At 36.7% G+C, this 19,199-nt stretch overlaps 4 protein-coding genes across 4 annotated transcripts in view; 2 read left to right on the top strand and 2 right to left on the bottom strand.

Annotated features, from left to right (window-relative positions):
- Positions 1-603, bottom strand: part of LOC107037014 (pre-mRNA-splicing regulator WTAP) — an 8,639-nt gene extending 8,036 nt beyond the window's left edge. Inside the window, exon 1 of the mRNA XM_015255324.2 lies at positions 423-603. The gene's annotated coding sequence lies outside the window, so the exon portion shown is untranslated. The remainder of the gene's footprint in view (positions 1-422) is intronic.
- Positions 604-1,696: 1,093 nt separating this feature from the next.
- Positions 1,697-4,785, bottom strand: LOC107037029 (superoxide dismutase [Mn], mitochondrial). The gene is made up of 3 exons (XM_015255347.1): positions 4,649-4,785; positions 2,959-3,254; positions 1,697-2,264 (listed from the first exon to the last, which is right to left on the bottom strand). Exons 1-3 carry the CDS (start codon positions 4,684-4,686, stop codon positions 1,936-1,938), a joined length of 663 nt encoding a protein of 220 aa, XP_015110833.1. The 5' UTR covers positions 4,687-4,785; the 3' UTR covers positions 1,697-1,935.
- Positions 4,786-5,102: 317 nt separating this feature from the next.
- LOC107037039 (collagen alpha-1(XXVII) chain) lies at positions 5,103-14,305 on the top strand. Its single transcript, XM_015255357.1, has 6 exons — positions 5,103-5,227; positions 5,312-5,569; positions 6,681-6,962; positions 9,617-9,950; positions 12,119-12,354; positions 13,530-14,305. Exons 1-6 carry the CDS (start codon positions 5,126-5,128, stop codon positions 13,911-13,913), a joined length of 1,596 nt encoding a protein of 531 aa, XP_015110843.1. The 5' UTR covers positions 5,103-5,125; the 3' UTR covers positions 13,914-14,305.
- Positions 14,306-15,257: 952 nt separating this feature from the next.
- The window catches only part of LOC107037118 (kinesin-like protein unc-104), a 38,432-nt gene continuing 34,490 nt past the window's right edge, over positions 15,258-19,199 (top strand). The window contains exon 1 of the mRNA XM_015255495.1: positions 15,258-15,314. The gene's annotated coding sequence lies outside the window, so the exon portion shown is untranslated. The remainder of the gene's footprint in view (positions 15,315-19,199) is intronic.

Below are 19,199 nucleotides of genomic sequence, written 5' to 3'. Positions count from 1 at the left end.
AGCCACTCCATCGACCATTCCAAATTGATCTCGACAAAAAAATGACACCAACCCCCTTCAAAATATTGTTCCTGCCCTCACCTAATGCCCCCAAACCCCTGGAAACCGTAAAAAATCGCTAGACATCCCGAAAAATCTAAAAAATTAGACTAACAAAATTCGACCCATAAAATATAAAATGCCATGATTTCAAGATGGCGGCACACAATACACGCAAAGTATACATTTGGCATCATATGGCCACAATCCACTGAATTTTCCACCCCCCAACATGATTCAACACCGAAGAATTCACTGGGTCGATGAAAATTGTTGAAAACAATTGCCAGAAATAATTGGAGTGATTCTGGCTTTTCACTCTGTTTTTTTTTTCGATTTCGGCTACATTGGACCGAGTAGAGTGAGAGTATCGGGTTAGTCACCTGTTATTTTGACGCTCAGTAACGTGAATCCATGGAGTCAAGGGACCTCGACACACAGAACATTTTAGGGACTGTTTGAGGGGGAGTTTAATTGTTTATTGTTTGGGAAATAGTGTGTTTATACACGCCGGAAGGTTTTATCACGACACACGACACATCGTTAGTCACTGGACTGGGCCAATGGGTCCTTACCCCATGGATCTGACGGGGATTGGTGGGTTCCGGTGGTTGAAGCGACCAATGGCGAGGGGATTGTCGTGCGCATGCGTTGGCAGCGGGAGTTTTGATCGTCCGGTGACCGATTTTTTTCAAAAATCAGAGATATTTATTGCGTTTTTACTTTTCAATAGTGTTTTGTATGGAATTAGGAGGCCTGGGGGGTTGGCTGACCGGATGGCCCCAAGTTTTCCCCGAATTTTTGTATTTTTTTTAGTCCCAAGGACTCTTAATTCTCTTGTTACATTTTCGATAATTCGCATGAATTGTGATCGTCCGGTGGACGATTTTCTTAAAGATTATGGATTGTTATTGGGTTTTTACTTTTTAAGAGTGTTTTATATGAAATTAGGATGCCTTGGGGCTGTTGGGGGGTTGGAGAAATTGCTGAAATGCTGGGAGAATTTTGTGGTATGAATTCTCAGCTAACAGGGGACTGAAAAATGTGAAAGATGACTTAAAAAATTTGTTCATTTTATGGAAATCGAATTTAGTGAGGTAAGGGCGATCTGAAGAGGATAAATAATTTGAAGAAGTGTTTGAAAATGGTAGGTGATTGGTGTGCCCGCCATCTTGTTTGGATACCCCCTCCCTCTGCCGCAAGGCACTTCAAAGACGGTGGCGCCCCCACCTCGTACTTTCAAACGTTTCTTTAAATTATTTATTCTCTTCAGATAGCTCATAACTCGCTTCATCCAGTTTCTATAAAATGAACAATTTTTTAAAACCATTCTTTAGATTTTTCCGCCCCCCTTTGGCTGAGAATTCATGGTTCAAAATTTTCCTCGCATTTCCGTAGTTTATTTCATAACATTTTTGGAGTGAAAATTAATAAAAAAATAATTTTAGGTTGTTGCAGAAATTTCACTCTCTAGAGACTTTTATTCTTAACCCTTGGGTGAAATTTCAAGGGTCAAAAGGATCGAAAATGTCAACAACCGCTGAAAAAAAAAATTTTCTGCCCACAAAAGTAATTTGCGTACCTAGAAAAGCCCACATTCTAGCTGTTAAAAAATTCAGTCCCACTTCATCATTTCAGGGAAATAAAAACCAAAAAATTCATGATTATGCATTTATCAATACGAACAATATCGATACAGTCCAACAATAGTACTATAAAAACAAAAAATTGAAAGAGAAATTTGTTCTTCTTACAAAAAAATCTTCGTCTCCCTTTTACATCAATCAGGGAACGACTTCACTGTTTTATAAAAGTTTATAGTGACTGGAATCTATCCAAATGCACTGTGAACCTAACGAATAATTATTGATGATTCTCTGGAGTCGTCAGTGGAATTCAGCATCCAGCTGCTTTCTTGAATCTCTCGCTAACGTCCTCCCAATTAGCGATATCGAAGATTGCTTTGACGTAGTCAGGGCGAACATTTTTGTACTGGAGATAGTAGGCGTGCTCCCAAACGTCGATGCCAAAGAGGGGAACGAGGCCAGTTGTCGCCTGAAGGGGATCCTGATTGGCACAGGTGGCGATTTGGAGTTTTTTGTCCTTGGGGTTGTAGCCCAGCCAGCCCCAGCCTGAGCCCTGGATTGCAACTGTTGCTTCGGACAGGCGTTTCTTGAACTCCTCGAAGCTCGTGAAGTCTTGCTCTATTTTTTTCAGGAGTGCAGCTGGAAAAATTAAGAGAAGTGGAAAATATTCACCCGTGAATATATGCACAATTTCTTTCAATTGAAAAATGGAGGGAATATCTGAATGGCCAGTACGTGTGACAAATTCATAGAAAATCAGTGACTGTTGAGGGTTGCGGGACAATTATTAAATTTTTAAAACAGCAAAATTAAAAAATCATGAAAATTCACCAGTTGATTTTCTTATTTTGTTGAATTTATATTAAGGTAAATGGCCGTACGTTCGTCTATCTTAATAGATTCTTGGGACTGTCAAAATGATTAAAATGTGATAGCTCGCGACATCTGAACGAGCATAGGTACATTTACCTTATATAGAAAAATATCGAAGAATATGTAAAGAAAAACATGTGAAAAATCAATATAAACTCATTGACAATTGAGGGTCACTGAACAATCATTCAATTTTTGAAAAAAAAATTGAAAAATTATGAATTATGTATTATTTTGAATTATATAATTTCACAAATTACAAAAAAAAAATAAAAAAGAGAAAAAATGCAAAAAAATTAACGAAAAAAATTAAATTTTTGAAAAAAAATCGAAAAATTATCAATTATGTATTATTTTGAATTATGTAATCTTTTGTGATACGTAATTATCTTAATGAAGTGAGAGTCAAGCAACACTAATTGGATTTTTTTTTAATCATAAATCAGTTGAAGCCACTCACGATCAGGTTTGCTGGACTGAGGTGAGAGATTGCACCAGAAGATAGAGTGATTGAGATGTCCACCCCCATTGAATTTGATAGCAGGGGCCAGGGCAATCTGGGTGCCGACGTCTCCCTTGACCACAGCCTCCTTCAACTTCTCCTCGGCGACGTTGAGATTGTTCACGTAGGTTGCGTGGTGCTTGGAATGATGGAGTTGCATGATCTCGGCGCAGATTATGGGCTCGAGGGCTTTGTAGTCATAGGGGAGGTCTGGGAGAGTGTGTTTCGACCTCACAACATTTTCTTTAGTGCGTCTGAATGAAAATATATATATTTTTTTCATTTTAATAAGAAATTTTCATCTGTTTGAAATCTCTTTGAAGTCATTGCAAATCGCTTGGAGCAATCAAGACATATGTAATGAGTGGAGTCAATGAGGAAGATGACTCCTAAAGCTGATTTGACGATTAAATGTTTTTTATCAATAAAATAACAATACGAGATGGACAGAATTGAAATTATTTTTCGTTTCACTTTGGGAAATGTTTTTAATTGCAAATATCTACGGAGTGAAGGCCATTACAAAAATTTGTCAGAAAACATTTCTTGTAGAAAATTTCAAGCCCTGGAAAAAAGTTCTTTTGACAATTTTTCCTAAACCTCTTCACTCCGAAAATATTTACAAAATAGCACCCAATGATTTTTCTACTCCGTCATTTTTTCATCCCCTGACAATGAACCCATTGATTTTAGGGATTTAATTCGCCTTCAATAAATAATTCATTATCTTCAAGAGTATTTCATATTAATGACTCCATATTTATTTTAATTTACAACGATTTTTTTATAAATACAACATCAATACGAGAGAAAATTGAAATTATTTTTCGTTTCACTTTGGGAAATGTTTGTAATTGCAAATATCTCCGGAGTGAAGGCCATTACGAAAATTTGTCAGAGAACATTTTTTGTAGAAAAGTTCAAGCCCTGAAAAAAAGTTTTTTTGACAATTTTTCCTAAACCTCTTCACTCCGAAAATATTTACAAAATAGCACCCAATGATTTTTCTCCTCCGTCATTTTTTCATCCCCTGACAATGCACCCATTGATTTTAGGGATTCAATTCGCCTTTAATGAATAATTCATTATCTTGAAGAGTATTTCATGTTAATGACTCCATATTTATTGTGATTTATAATGATTTTTTTATAAATACAACATCAATACGAGATAGACAGAATTGAAATCATTTTTGGAAAGGTTTTTAATTGCAAATATCTCATCTTTTTTCTTTATTTATGCAAATATCTCCGAATTGAAGGGCACTACGAGAATTTGTCAGAAAACATTTCTTGTAGAAAATTTCAAGCCCTGGAAAAAAGTTTTTTTGACAATTTTTCCTAAACCTCTTCACTCCGAAAATATTTACAAAATAGCACCCAATGATTTTTCTACTCCGTCATTTTTTCATCCCCTGACAATAAACCCATTGATTTTAGGAACTTAATTCGTCTTCAATAAATAATTCATCATTTCAATAATTATTTAATATCGATGAATTAATTTTTGATAGCAATTCTCACTGCGAAAGACATGAAAACGTGAAAATTTGTCTTTTCAAATTTCCTTTGAGGTTAAGAAATTATGTAATTGATAACAAACCATCAATTCCAAAGACAAAATGATAAAAACCGACGATAAAACTCACAAAGCCGCCGAAAATATAGCTCTCCTCGCTGCCAGCATCTTCCCAAGTCTTCACTCCCCACAAAATATAAAAAATACGGAAAATGTGAAATATCGGAGCTCAGAAGCCGGATTTTACCAGAAACACCGTCAAGGGTCGCGGCCATAAATCACGCGAAAACTCTAGACCGCGGACTTCATCGCTCGCTCGATAAAGCAGACTCCATTCAAAAAATATCGAACAAAATTACAACAATAACTTCACCAAAACAATCACAATTACAATCAAACAATTTTGTTCAATTAAAAAAAATCTCATTCATAAATAATTTCCTCATGAAGCGAATTCAAACGATTTCATTCTGAACATCTCCGTAAGTTCGACCACTTCGTGCCTGATCGAATTTAAAAAAAAGGATTCCTCAATTCAAAATGTAAACACGATAATTCGCAAGGTGAAAATATAATTGCAGAGAGACGGTTCAGTTGTCGCATCAAAATGGACGTGACTGGTCCCATCGAGCACTCAATAGCATCACAAAAAGTGAAGCACAGATTTTTCCAGTGGACGACCAAGTGGTGTTACGGGAATGTCGACCAGGTCATTATTTAAAAAATGGAAAAAATTGTTTGCAAAATTTTGTAAGGAAAAAAAATTGGAAAATTCTTCTGGAAATCATTTTAGATCACGGAGAAGCCCGACGTGTCCAACGTGGTGTGCCTCCTGCAGGCGTTGGGATGTCAGTTGAGGGAGTACGAGAAGAGGGATGATCAGGGGGATGAACTGAAGAGTAACTCGATGAGAATTGTGCTGGAGTGCGGGAGCTCGAGGATGAGGGCTGTTTTGGAACTGGATGATGTCAATTGTCAGTGCTTGAGGCCGGAGGACGCCAGGGATGCGTCCCTTTGGAGCGTTTGTGGTACAGCTCCCACCGCAAGTTGTGTATGGAATGCAGTTTTTTTTTAAATTGCACGGATTAAAAAATTCAGGGGAAAACCCTGCAAATTCGCTGGACAATGCTATTGGATTTTTCCTGAAATTTCTATCAGTTTTTGGCCGATTACATGTTCAATAGAAAATATTCTGCAGAATAAGGCAAAAGAATTCGATTTTTCGATAATTATTTTATTGAGATGGAGTTAATTTTTTTTTTCTATGGAGTTTGCTCGGCTCAAATTTTTTAAGGTCTTTTGTTTGATTTTCTTGATGGGAAGAAATGAAAAATAGAATGATGAAAAATTAGAAAATTGGAGGCGAGGATATTCTGCAGAAAATGCCTGAAGAGAATAAGTTATGCAGAGAAATCGAATTCTGTTGACTTTTTCTGTTGAATATTTTCTAATGAACACTTCAATGGAAATCCAACAGAATTTTTCAACGAATTCGCTAGGTTTTTTTATTCAATTTTTTCGTGCGTGTGCAGAAAATTTAGGGAAATTATTTCAATGGTTGGAAGTAGCTGTCCCGGGGGTGTCTTTGCATCTTATTTTTGGACAATTTATATTTTCAATATGTTCGAAAAAAGTCTGATATTTTTTTCAAAACCCCTCAAGAAGCCGCGGGAGTAGCCATGAATTGTCCGTCAAAAACGAAGGAAAACTCTGAACAGCTTGGAAAATATATTATTTTTATAGAAAACTGGACGAAAAGTGTTGAAGGTGATCTGAGGAGGATAAATAATTTTAAGGAATTTTGAAAAATTCGAGGTAATGAGATGTGATGCCGCCATTGTGCTTGAATACCCTCTCCCTCTACTGCCGGGGGCTTCAAAAATGGCGGCGCCCTCACCTCGTATTTTTAAACATTTCTTTAAATTATTTATTCTCTTCAGATGACCCTCAACTCGCTCCATCCACTTTCTATAAAGTGAACAATTTTTTAAAGCCATCTTTCAGATTTTTCCATCAACTTTTGGCTCATAATTTGCGGCGCAAAGTCTTTCCCACATTTCAGCAGTTTTTTAAAATCCCGAGGCCTCTTAATTTCGGTACCTTCATAAAATAATTCCTGTGAAATATTTAAACGAGAGGTTTCTTCATCTCATTCTCAACAGGACAGCATCAATAAATTCGAAGAAACTGGGAGCAATCTTCTGCCCTCAGTCTCCAAGGATGATCGCGCGATGATTCGCGACGTGCTCTATCGTCTCCTCAACACGATAAACTCCAAGGGAGATAATCCGAACAGAGACTCAACCCTCAACCTGAGTATTTCTAAAAATCTCGAGCGTTCACCATCACCAATGGATAAATCCGAGTCCTTCACGCGTGCTCTGACACAACCCGAGATTTATCGAGTGAGGGAGGGAAATAGGGGCATGAGCACTTTGACTCAGGTATTTATTTTTTTCCGTCTCAATATTTCTCGCAGACTAGGAAAGGGAGTGCGCTTCGCGCGCGCATGATTGACTAGTGATTTATACACAAGGATGGCCAATAATATTAGATTGTGACAATATTAAGAAGGATTCTCTCCTTATATTGTTCAAAGTTTGACTATATTTAACAAATTTAAAATATTATACAATTTAATAACCAAATTTTCCGATTAATGGTGAATAAAATATTTGATAATATTGAAATGCAATTTTTAGTTAACCCTTCAGAACTCGCGCTCAGCCACCGACCTTCGTTACTCGCGTGGTGAGCGCTGCGCCGCCCGTGCTTTCAGTAACGCAGCGTTGTCACGTTCATAGGTACGCGCCGAGCGTGTGGCGAGCGGGAAACAGCAACAGCGGAATTGAAATTTTACATCCTTCGTTACTCGCGCTGGGCGGCACGGCGCCGCTTTTGCGTATGAGCCTCAACAATTTATTATTTTTCGTAGCCTTGATGGATTTTCAGCGGATAAGAACCTTGCTAATCCATTCTAAATGATTCAAGCTAGGCATTCTAATTTTTTCAATTTTTTGAAAGCTCAATTTTGCAAGAGGCAAGCGAAAATTTGAAAACGGCGGTGCGGCGCTTATAGCGCGAGTTCTGAAGGGTTAAGGAGAGACTACTGTGAGTTTTAAAAGTCGTGGGTTATTGGAATGAAACTTCTCATACGTTGAAGATTGACTATATAGATCTGAAAACGAATAATTAGTGCAAACAAACATTTTTTTTATTGTTCGTTTGCCCGAAAACGCTTAACATGCCAAAAACAGTCCAGGGCCTCCAATTTTTGAGCTACGAATGATTTTTTTTTTCAAAATTTTCGGAAAAATATGTGGAATAACAATTACGAGCTAGTTTTTTAAATTCACCTCTTACATGGCTAAATTTGCTTTTTTTGTATTGTTTTACACAAGTGGTGAATTTTTTTATATGAAAAAAAACGAAATCAGCTGTATAGGAGTCGAATTCTAAAAAACTGGCTCGTAGTTGTTGTTCCACACATTTTTCCGAAAATTAAAAAAAAAATCTTTTGCAGCTCAAAAATTGGAGGCCCCGGACTGTTTTTAGCATTTTAAGCGCTTTCGGGCAAATGAACAATAAAAATTTTTTTTCGCCACGGCGGGCAGAAAGGACATATTTTCCTCTCGCTTCGCGGGAGGAAAATCTGCCTTTCCGCCTACGCCGTGACGAAAAATAAAGTTCTCACCACGCGAGGTAAAATGAAGAACCCTTACCCACGTGCTTACTACCCTCGCCTTCGGCTCGGGTGGTAATTCTGTACGTGGGCACGACTCCTTTATTTTCCCTCCCTTGGTGGAAAATGTACTATTTTTGCACTAATTACTCGTTTTCAGATCTCTATAATAGATCTTGAACGTATGAAAAGTCTCACTCCAATAACCCACGACTTTTAAAATTCCTAGTAGTCTCCCCTTAAGCGGGGAGACCGCGGTGAAATTCTCGGAAATTCTTGAAAGTCTCGGCTCGGCCTTAAGAGCCATTGGATGACTTTTGATATATGAAGGAGGGATATATAAAAAAGTGAGAAAAATTTCGGACCCGAACCGTTTTGCCTCGTATATCCACCAAAAACGTCATTTTTCTCGTTTTTAGCTTCAAAATGCTCCTTGGACCACAGTTTTCATCCGATTTCAACTTTTTTTTTTTTAATGTTCGCTATACTCCAACGAACAAACCCAAGTATCCGTTTTGCTTTATATTTATTAGATCATGAGAAAATGTTTTTTTTTTAGTTTTCATTTTTTTCCTCTTTTTACCAAATGCTAAAATTCGTTGTTTTCCGCCCATTTTTTTTTGTTATAATATTTCGATTACGTATGATTACAACGTGGAATAACGAAGAACAACTAATTTTAGCATTTGCTAAGAAGAGGAAAAAAAATAGAAACTAAAAAAATCATTTTCTCATGATCTGATAAATATAAAGCAAAACGGATACTTGGGTTTGTTCGTTGGAGTATAGCGCACATTAAAAAAAAAAAGTTGAAATCGGATGGAAACTGTGGTACAAGGGGCATTTCTAAGCTAAAAACGTGAAAAACGACGTTTTTGGTGGATATACGGGGCAAAACGGTTCGGGTGCGAAATTTTTCTAACTTTTTTATATATCCCTTCATGTATCAAAAGTCGTCTAATGGCTCTTAAGGCCGAGCCGAGACTTTCAAATTTCACCGCGGTCTCCCCTTAACGACTTAATTCTAAATTTTCAGTACTTGATTTTCGATTATCGAAATAATCGTCGATCTTCCTACCTAAATTATTGGTTAGAATATTTCAAAATTTGGGTGTACAAATTGATGGTTAATTTAATATTTAACATTTTTAAGATTTATGTTAAAAATTGGCAACTTCACAATTTAACGGTAATTATGATTGATGAATATGCCTGTCGCTGTTTATACATATTATTTTTTATCATTAGGTATTCATTTATTCATTAAAAAGGAGTCAAGGAGTTAAAGGAGTCCGCTTTTATTATGATTTGATTGCAGAAAAATTTGAAAAATGATCTTCAAAAAATTTGCGCGATGAAAAATTCACGATAGGGTAAGATTTAATAAACTCCAGCGAGCTTAATGTTCCTCTTCAGATTGCTCCCAGTGACAGACGATTATCGATGAGTGTCCAGAACATCGTAAATCTCCCTCTGATCACGAGAGCTCCGTCCACCCCAACGACTCCTCTGTTCGAACGTCAGAAGACCTGGGACCTGGACACGAAGGGCGACGCAGAGCCTCGCCCCTCTCCACCCAAGATATCGAGCTCACCTGTCGTTCTGAGCGACCTGTGCAGCTCCCTGGGACAGGTGTCCCTCCAGAGTGAAGACGAGAATCTGAGTCTCGCCGAGTGCCTCAGGAGGATTAAATTTTATGCTGACAAAGCACAGAATTTCTACGGGAGAATTTCTCCAGGGCCTGATCAAGGTGAGGGTTGATCATTATTTCAACTAGGGTAAGCTACCCAGTACACGGAGAGAAATTTGTTAGAAAAATCCTAGTGCTAGCACGGGAGAAGAGTCGCAAAGTGACGGCCAGGAAAAAATTCCAGTGCCGGCACTAGACATTTTATTGGGGAAAACGTAAATTTTTCCTCGTTTTTCTGTGAAAATTTCACCGACATCCTCAGACATTTTACCAGAAATATCAAGAAAATTTACCTTAACAGCACTAGAATTTTTCACAACCGGTGGATTGTGATTTTTTCCAGTACTCGTACTAGAATTTTTCTAGAAAATTTCTCTCTGTGTAGATGAACACTGCCCTATAGTTGGACGAGCTACTTTTGGATAGAAAATTACGCAAAAAAATGTTGAAATGTGAATTGTTGCTTCGAATTTTCACTAACTATTGTGATTCTTAACCCCTGACGGGCAATTTTTTTTTCGATCAATTTTTTTTTCTACTGTTAAAAAACAAATGTCCATCTACTGGGCGGTTTTCTTAGGCGTCCATCTACTGGGCAGTTTACCCTAGTAGTGATTTTTGCTTTGGGTCAAATTCAAGTTTTGGTTAAAAGCAGGCTACTAAATCAATGGAATTTAATTTTTTCTGCTCCCGAATGGAAGCTTTGTAGTCGTTCAAATTTAAACCGAAATTATTCCAACCGTTTCGATTCATTTTCAAATTACTCCAACCTCCTCAGCCATTTGCGGTCATAACAGCAATTTTAATTTGGATTGAAAAGGAAAGAATCGTAAGAGAAAAAACAATTCTTCCACTATTTGCCAACGTTTCGAACACACGAAGTGTTGTTCATCAGGGCAATCAGTTATTCTCTACTTATCAGCCCATCAGTTCTTCAAAGGTTGTGCCGAAAATATCTTAAACCAAAGAAATCTCAAAAACTTGGAAAGCCACAACAGTAAACAGACACCTGTTGGAGCCCTTCATAACTATCAATAGTAAATTGCGTATGAAATGATTGAAATTAAACGTTTAAATCGTTTAAATTTGAATTTTGTTTTCTTCGCTAATGACTGGATGAAATTCAATCTTTTTTCCAAATGTAGGTATTGTTGAGCCCTATCGATCGTCATTAATTAAAATTTAATTCATCGATTAGTTTTTTTAATTTCCGAATTTTTTCGAAAATCGATAACTAAAAAAATTTTCTGAATTGATTGAATGATGGCTTAAAGAATTTGTTTAGATGTCCTTTTGACCGAGTCCGAAGATGAAGGCGATAGCAATAATCGTTATTTTGATTTATTTGAAAATTTGCAAAAATTTTGTGTTTTTCGAAAATCAGAATTCCAGGAATATCTTTGAATATCATGCTTTAAATGAGTGCAATTATAGCTTAAAATATTTGTTTTAATGCCAGTAAGTCGCAGTTGAAAGATGATCACGATAGCTATATTGGTTTATTTGATTTTTACGATGATTGTTGAAAATTTCGAATTTTTTATGAATTTCCCTGAAAGTGAGCTTTCTGATGGTTTCTTCAAATGTGATGTATCAAATTCTTTGAAGTACGTATAAATAAAATTTTTCTATTAAAATTTTATCGAAGGGCTGAGGGGAGAGATAGAACCGTAAAAAAGATAATCGGTTGCATAGAAGAAAGGGATATTAAGAATAATGATGATGATAACCTTCAACTAAGTTGAAAATCTGACGGAATTAGTTGACAAAAAAATCTTATTCAATTTAATATCATGAAATAAACAATGAATTATACACGATGGAAGAAAAGCGATGTGCAAAATAACCATTCGAAAGCATCTCGCATGAAAAAATTTAATAGAAAAATCTTACGAATTCGTTAGAAAATTCTATTGAATTTCTATTAAACTTTCTATTCGTTTTTGGCTGATTCTATTGACATGTTCAATAGAAAACATTGAATAGAATAAGTTATATAGAAAAAATGAATTCTATTGACTTTTTCTACTGAATATTTTCTATTGAACATTTTAATAGAATCGGCCAAAAACTAATAGAACAGTTCAATAGAAATTCAATAGAATTTTCTAAAGAATTCGATAGGTTTTTCTATTAAATTTTTTCGTTCGTGATGTTCCTAATTTATTAGCTAAAATAATTATACTATATGCAATACAAAAGCAATTTCCCAGTTGTTTAAATTACAGATAAAGTATTCTTGAAGCCGTCAATAGTGAAGCCCAAAGCGAGCCCAGGACGCGTATATTCCAGGCCCAGTTCAGTCTGTTCAAGTCCAGCGAGTCTCTCAACTAAATCGACGACTTCAAAACCACTTGCACGTCGAAGTATTGGGGCTCCTCTTACCGCCAAGCAGATGGCTGTTCCTAAAACTACACCCACTATGCTTCCCCCCCGCAGAAAGAGCATTGGAAGTGCATTGCAGGTGCAAAATAATTATTTACATCTCAATTCGATTGAAGACGAATTATTTGGAGGCCTCGGGACTAAACAAAAACGCCTGAAATTCATGGAAAAATTTACGTTGTGAATTCTCACGCAAATGAGGGTGAAAAAATCTGAAAGATGGCTTAAAAAATTTGTTCATGTTATAGAAACTGGATGGAGTGAGTTGAGGGTGATCTGAAGAGGATAAATCATTTTCAGAAATGTTGGAAAGTTCGAAGTGGGGGCGCCGCCATCTTTGGCGGCGCCCACCTTGCATTTTTGAACATTCCTTAAAATTATTTATCCTCTTCAGATCACGTTCAACTCGTTCCATCCAGTTTCTAAAAAAAGAATAAATTTTTCAAGCCAACCTTCAGGTTTTTTCGTCTCCTTTTCTCCGAGAATTCATAGCGCAAAATTTTCACCGTGTGCAGTTGTTTTATTTTCACTCCTGAAGCCTCTCAATGAATATGAATAATAATATATTTATGGGTGAATCATCAAAAGCGAAAGACATTTCAGTAGCGAAGCGGTAAAACGATTCAACTCGACGTAGCTCTTCTCAGTTTTCGAGGAATAATGGCGATCTTTGCGTTAAATCGCCGAATCGATGTATCGCGTTAAATCGTCATGTTAACATCTTTGTGCATGATATAAACTGAGTTGAAATCAGAGTTTTTTTTTCGTTGACGATGATATTTCGCGATTTGCTTCGTGATTTCACCCTGAACCCCGAGGGTCCCGAAGTCGCTCGAGATTTTCCAGTGAGACTCGGAACTTTTAATGATGAATGGTTTGCTGCATTTTAAATAAGCTTTTAACAAAAATTCTGCTATTTGCCTTAGATTCAAATATTTATATATATTTACTTGTGGCAAGTAAATATACTCGGCAAAAGCAATTTTTTTTCTCAGTGTAATCGCTTCGCTACTCATTTCATCAACCAAATTCATCAATTGTCACCCAAAAAAATTAACTTTGCTAAGTATATTCACTAACTACAAGAAAATTTACACACGTCTTATACAGATATTTATATGCATTTACTTGTGGTACGTAAATATACTCGGCAAAAGCAATTTTTTTTCTCAGTGTAACCGCTTCGCTATAGATTTCATCACGCAGATTCATCAATTGTCCCTGAAAATATTGAATAATCATATCGACTTGCAGCCGGGTATGAAATTGCCAGTAGCCAATGCCCAAAAAAATGTCAGTACCCAGAAGAGGGCTGTGAATAAACCCACCCCAACGAGCTCAAGCTCCTCATTATCGAGCACTGACTCTCGAGTACTTCTCTCAGCAAAACGGAGGATCTCACCAGATCCCAAGGGTCAGAGTCCACTGGCCACAAAACCAGGGCTGCCGCACCTTAAGATATTGACGCCAAAACCCCCCGGTGGAATCCACAAGACCCTCAGCGCAATTCCTGTGGGAGGATTAGGGCAGAAAGTTGGTACACCTGGTGCATCTCCCAGGAGTGTCTCTCCGAATGCTCTGGGCAGAAAAGGTGCAATCGGAGCCTCCAAATTCGCTCCCGTGAAGAAGGACAAATGAGATTTGGAGGAGTTCAATGAGAAACACATTCGTAAAAAATCATAATTCGTTGGAAAATATTTTCAAAGGCTTTTTATACGTTCCAAGATAATTCATTTCGCCTTTTCCCTCGATGATAAGGGACATCAAGGGTAGGTGAAGATTAGTTCCACGATTACTGGATTTTTTTAGTGATTTTTTTCTCATTATAAATTGAAGGTTTAATAGGGTCATTGAAATTTTCATTCCTGATTGAATCGGGGGAATTTCTTGATAGACGAGATATTTATGGGAATAAGATTGAATTTAAATGATGGAATATTGCATGTTAAGTGGTCGAATAGCAAGGGTCAATTTTTTATGTTGTGTGAAGTATGAAATTTCGGCGAAAATAAAAGTTTTTTTTAGTTCAATTTGAATTTGTTATCAAAGTTGCAAATATAGTTGGTGATATAAATAAATGAATTATTATTTCATATGAAACACTGAAGAAAATATACAGAATTCCCCCTAATGTAACAAAAATAATGGAAAAACCTAGCGAATTTGCTAGATAACTTTCTGTATTAAAAAATTCTTTTCACTGAAGAAATCGGGTAAAAAAAATTTTTAATTTATGTCGAAGAATTTTTATAGAAAATTGCGTAGTAGAGAAAGTTGTATAGAAAAATCGGATTCTATTCATTTTTTCTATAGAAAAACAAGGGGAATTTTTCAATGAAATCAACCAACAACTTGTAGAATTTTTAATCATATTCTAAACAGCTTCTGTTTCTGTTGAGATACTTTTTATAGCCATTGCTCGTCTCAAATTTTCCAATTTTTTTGTTTGATTTTTCAAATGAAAACAACCGAAGAATTCACTAAAAATCTGTGTTTTCAATTCCTATCGAGGAATTTCAATAGAGAATTCCTTAAAAAGTTCTATAGAGTTAAAATTCTATATCCTCCGCTCAAATTTTTCATTTTTTTGTTTGTTTTTTTAAAATAAAAAAAAAATAAAAATTCCCTGAAAATCATTGTTTTAATTTCTGCTGCGTAATTTCTATAGAAAATTCCTCAATAGAAAGAGTTCTACAGAAATATGAAATTCTGCAGATTATTTTCTATAGAGTAGTACTCGCGCAATAGAGCGAATTTTCGCGAAATTCTTCAAGAGAATGAATAAAAAACTAGTAGAATTTTCACTAGAAACCCATTAGATTTTTCTATAGAATTTGCTAAGTTCTTCGAAGAAATGAAACCGACTTCACCAACACTAGCCTCAGGAGAATTCCCTGTTATCGATAACCCACATCGGGTATACCCACGAAGCGGAAGATGGCCTGCAACTGAAATTCCAGTTAATCTCCCCATTTCCGAATACTCAGGCGTTATCGCTGAATCGCTTCAGCTGTTTTTAACATCGTTTCGGGGAATGTGGTGAGTCAAAGTTCAATATACTCTCCAATAATATCACCCAAGTCACTGTATTTTTAGCATCCAATTAAAAACTCATAAATTTCTTTCATTTTATCTGAATTGACATTCTCCTTTCTTTATTATTGTTCAGGCTGTCAGTCATTTGACAGATCATTTATTTAGCATCTACTGCGAACTGTCGGCGAGAACAATGCCTGTTTTACCGTCAATATGACTCATCCTTCTAACAAAAACCTATTTATTACTATTATTGTTATTATTATTATTATTTATTCACTTTTGTTTGACACATGACCTCATGTTCACAGAGAGAATCCTGATCATACAAATTCTTGAGTTCGATTTCGAAATGTTTCTCTTGAGATTTTCTCTATTAGAATTATTGGGCACAAATTTTCTAAGTTTTTTCTGCTGGATTTTGTTTTATTTTGCATTACAGAATTCGAGTGGAAAAAACTTGAAAAATTGATGCCGAAGCATTCTTATAGAAAAAATCTCAAGAGAAAATTCCAAACATAAATTCGAAGTCTGACTTTTTCTTATCGAATATCCAATAGAACAAGCGCAAAAAACAAATAGAATTTTTCAATAGAATTCCAATAGAATTTTCTAGTGAATTCGCTAGGTTTTCTATTGAATTTTTTCATGCGTGTCTTCATATTTTTTTTTTATTTATTCATCCATATGTGTACCCTCTCGGGTCTGTACATTTTGTTCCCTTCCCTTTAATATAATTTTTTCAATTTAATTTATTAATGCTTTTGCGATACATTGTCCCATCGCATGGGAGGAAGGGAACACGTGCGAACAAATTTAATAGAAAAACCTAGCGAATTCTTTAGAAAATTCTATTGAATTTCTATTGAACTTTCTATTAGTTTGTGACCGATTCTATTGAAATGTTCAATAGAAAATATTCAATAGAAAAATTCAATAGAATTCGATTTATCTATATAACTTGTCCCCTTCAGATATTTTGTGTAGAATTTTCTCCGCTCAAATTTTCCAAGTTTTTTTCATTCTACTATTATGTTCTTCTCATCAAGAAAATCAAACAAAAAACTTGGAAAATTTGGGTCGAGAAAATTTCATAGAAAATATCTCAGTAGAATAAGTTGTATAGAAAAATCGAATTAATTTGAATTTTTCTATAGAATATTTTCTATTGAATATTTCAATAGTATCGGCCAAAAACTAATAGAAAGTTGAGTAGAAATCCAATAGAATTGTCTAGCGAATTCGCCAGATTTTTCTGTTGAATTTTTTCATATTGCAAATATTGCAAATTGAAAAATCTTCTTGTTCCATTTCCCGCACTTTTTTCTCATATTCCTGTTATCATCTTTTTTGCGCGTATTTTTTAATTTTTTCCTCATATTTTTGCTTAATTTTTTTTTAAATACTTTTTTTTAAGTTAATAAATGTGTATATGGATTAATTGAATGATAATATGCGCGAGGGGTTGAAAAAAGTGTGCCGCGCCTCTCCACACATCTCTCAGTCGTCGAAGAAAGTGGAGGTGGGGTTGAGTTGTGATTACCACGCGTGGTGATACGGACCTGGTAATCAGAACCCACTCCCCGGTAGAACTAGCATCAATTGAGGGGCNGGGGGGGGGGGGGGGGGGGGGGGGGGGGGGGGGGGGGGGGGGGGGGGGGGGGGGGGGGGGGGGGGGGGGGGGGGGGGGGGGGGGGGGGGGGGGGGGGGGGGGGGGGGGGGGGGGGGGGGGGGGGGGGGGGGAGACAGGTGGAAGTTTTTACTTTAAAATTATGATCTACACAGGAATACTAAATTTTACTCCGCTCATTCTTTCATGAAAAATTGATTTTGCATTGTTGAACAAAAAATTCCGTCGATATTTCCACTGAATTTATGCCATTGGAAGATGCGACGCCAAGTAATTTTGGCACCGATTTATAACACATTGATTTTCCCTGGAAAAAGCTCAATTAGTTAAGCTCGATAGCGGAGTAAAATTACGAGTAAAAGCATGACTCGGGATTAAAAAAAAACCTAGTGAAATGCAGGGAAAATTTTGCGCCATGAATTCTCAGGCAAGAATGGATGAAAAAATCTGAAAGATGGCTTGAAAAATTGGTTCACTTCGTGAAAACCGGTTGCAATAAGTTGAGATTGATATGAACAGGATAAATAATTCTAAGAAATGTTCAAAAAGACGAGGTGGAGGTGCTGCCATCTTTAAAACCACTTCCGGCAGAGTAAGATGGGGCCAGGCAAGACGGCAGCGCTCACACGAGTCACCCACCTCATATTTTTGAACAGACCTTAAAATTATTTATCCTCTCCGGATCATCTCTAATGTATTTCACCCAGTTCCTAGAAAATGAACAAATTTTTCAAGTTATTCTTCGAATTTTTTCATCCCCTTTGGGATTGAGAATTCGTGGCGCAAAGGTTTGTTCCTGCATTTCTGTAGTTTTTTACTTCCGAGGCCCCTTGAAATCGCTATTCCTGAAGTCCTCCCACCCAAGTTAGACTCCACGAGTGATTGTTTTTTATTTTATTTATCCATCTCGTGGGGAGAAATATGAGGTATCCCACTCACAAGAGGGTGATGCAGAGGGAGTGAAAAAGAGAAGCGAGTGAATGTAGTGCGGAGGACGCGAAGATCGATGGCGTCTGGTGCACAGCCAGCCATTGCTCCTCGACACTACTCGTGCATCACGAAGGGTCGAAATAAATATTTCAAATATTTGCCACTTTCATTTGAATTTAATAACTCCAACGCCATGAGTTTTTCAGGATATTTCGACAAAGAATAGTGGCAGTAGTTTGTTTTCGTGTTATTGGGGTGTTGAAGGGGTCTCGGCCTTTGACCTTTTGTCCTCTGAATATGCGGGAACTTGGCGAATGTTACAGTTCGTCGAGTTCATCAAGCTCTAATTAAGCTTGAGTTTTCCTAACGGGTGGATTACCACCTGGTATTTGTTGAAATTGTGGCCGATATACTTACAATGACTGAGCTTTCGTGGAAATTAGGGGACTATTTATTTTTAATTAATTTACGGAAACAGTTGGTAAGTACTAAACGGCAGCAATTTATTTTTAATTAAAAAGCTTCAGGTGTAAAAGCAACTACTGAAATGCTAGAAAAACTTTACGCCATTAATTCTCTGCGAAAAAGGAATTAAAAGTTCTGAAGGATAGCTTGTAAAATTTGTTCATTTGGTAAGAACCGGATTAAATGAACTGAAGATGATGCGATGAGGATAAATAATTTCGAGATGCGTTCAAAAATATGAGGTGGTGGACAAATGTGGGCGCCACCATCTTGCTTAGCAACCCATAGGGGCTTTCAAAATGGCGATGGCGCCACCTCGTATTTTCAAACATTTTTTGAAGACGTGAGTGAGTGATAGACGACAAACGTCTATCGTTTATCGTCTTCAGGTTAACCTCAACTCACTTCATGCCGTTTTTACAATTTGAACAAATTTTTTACGCCATCTTTCAGATTTTTTCACCACTTTTTGTCAACCCAAAACAAACTTAAATTTCCGGTAGGCTATAGTTCGTTAAAGTGAAACATTTCGCAAAAATTTTAGATCAAGTTTGTCCCTGAGCTTTTAAGCTTCTATTTACGAAAGCTCAAATCAACGAATGAAGTTTCATACCCAATAACTGCCCCCTGTCAACGCCTCATCGTCAATCATCAATGATTTCCGATACCCCACGTCAAAACAAAGCTTTAGCACAAACTGATGATTGAGCTTTTAATCTCCAATCCAGAAACGTGTCGTTTAACCTCCTGCCCTTCACAATTACCATGAAATTGAAGAAAGAGAGAGAGAGAGAGAGGGGGGGGGGAGGAATTGTTTGGATATCGCCTGACGAACTGTTACCTCCACTCAAGGCCGCGATGGG

Source organism: Diachasma alloeum, unplaced genomic scaffold (genome assembly GCF_001412515.2).
Source record: "Diachasma alloeum isolate Michigan unplaced genomic scaffold, Dall2.0 Dall_scaffold_00213, whole genome shotgun sequence".
NCBI classification, from domain to species: domain Eukaryota; kingdom Metazoa; phylum Arthropoda; class Insecta; order Hymenoptera; family Braconidae; genus Diachasma; species Diachasma alloeum.
This window is presented reverse-complemented; position numbering and strand designations above follow the sequence as displayed.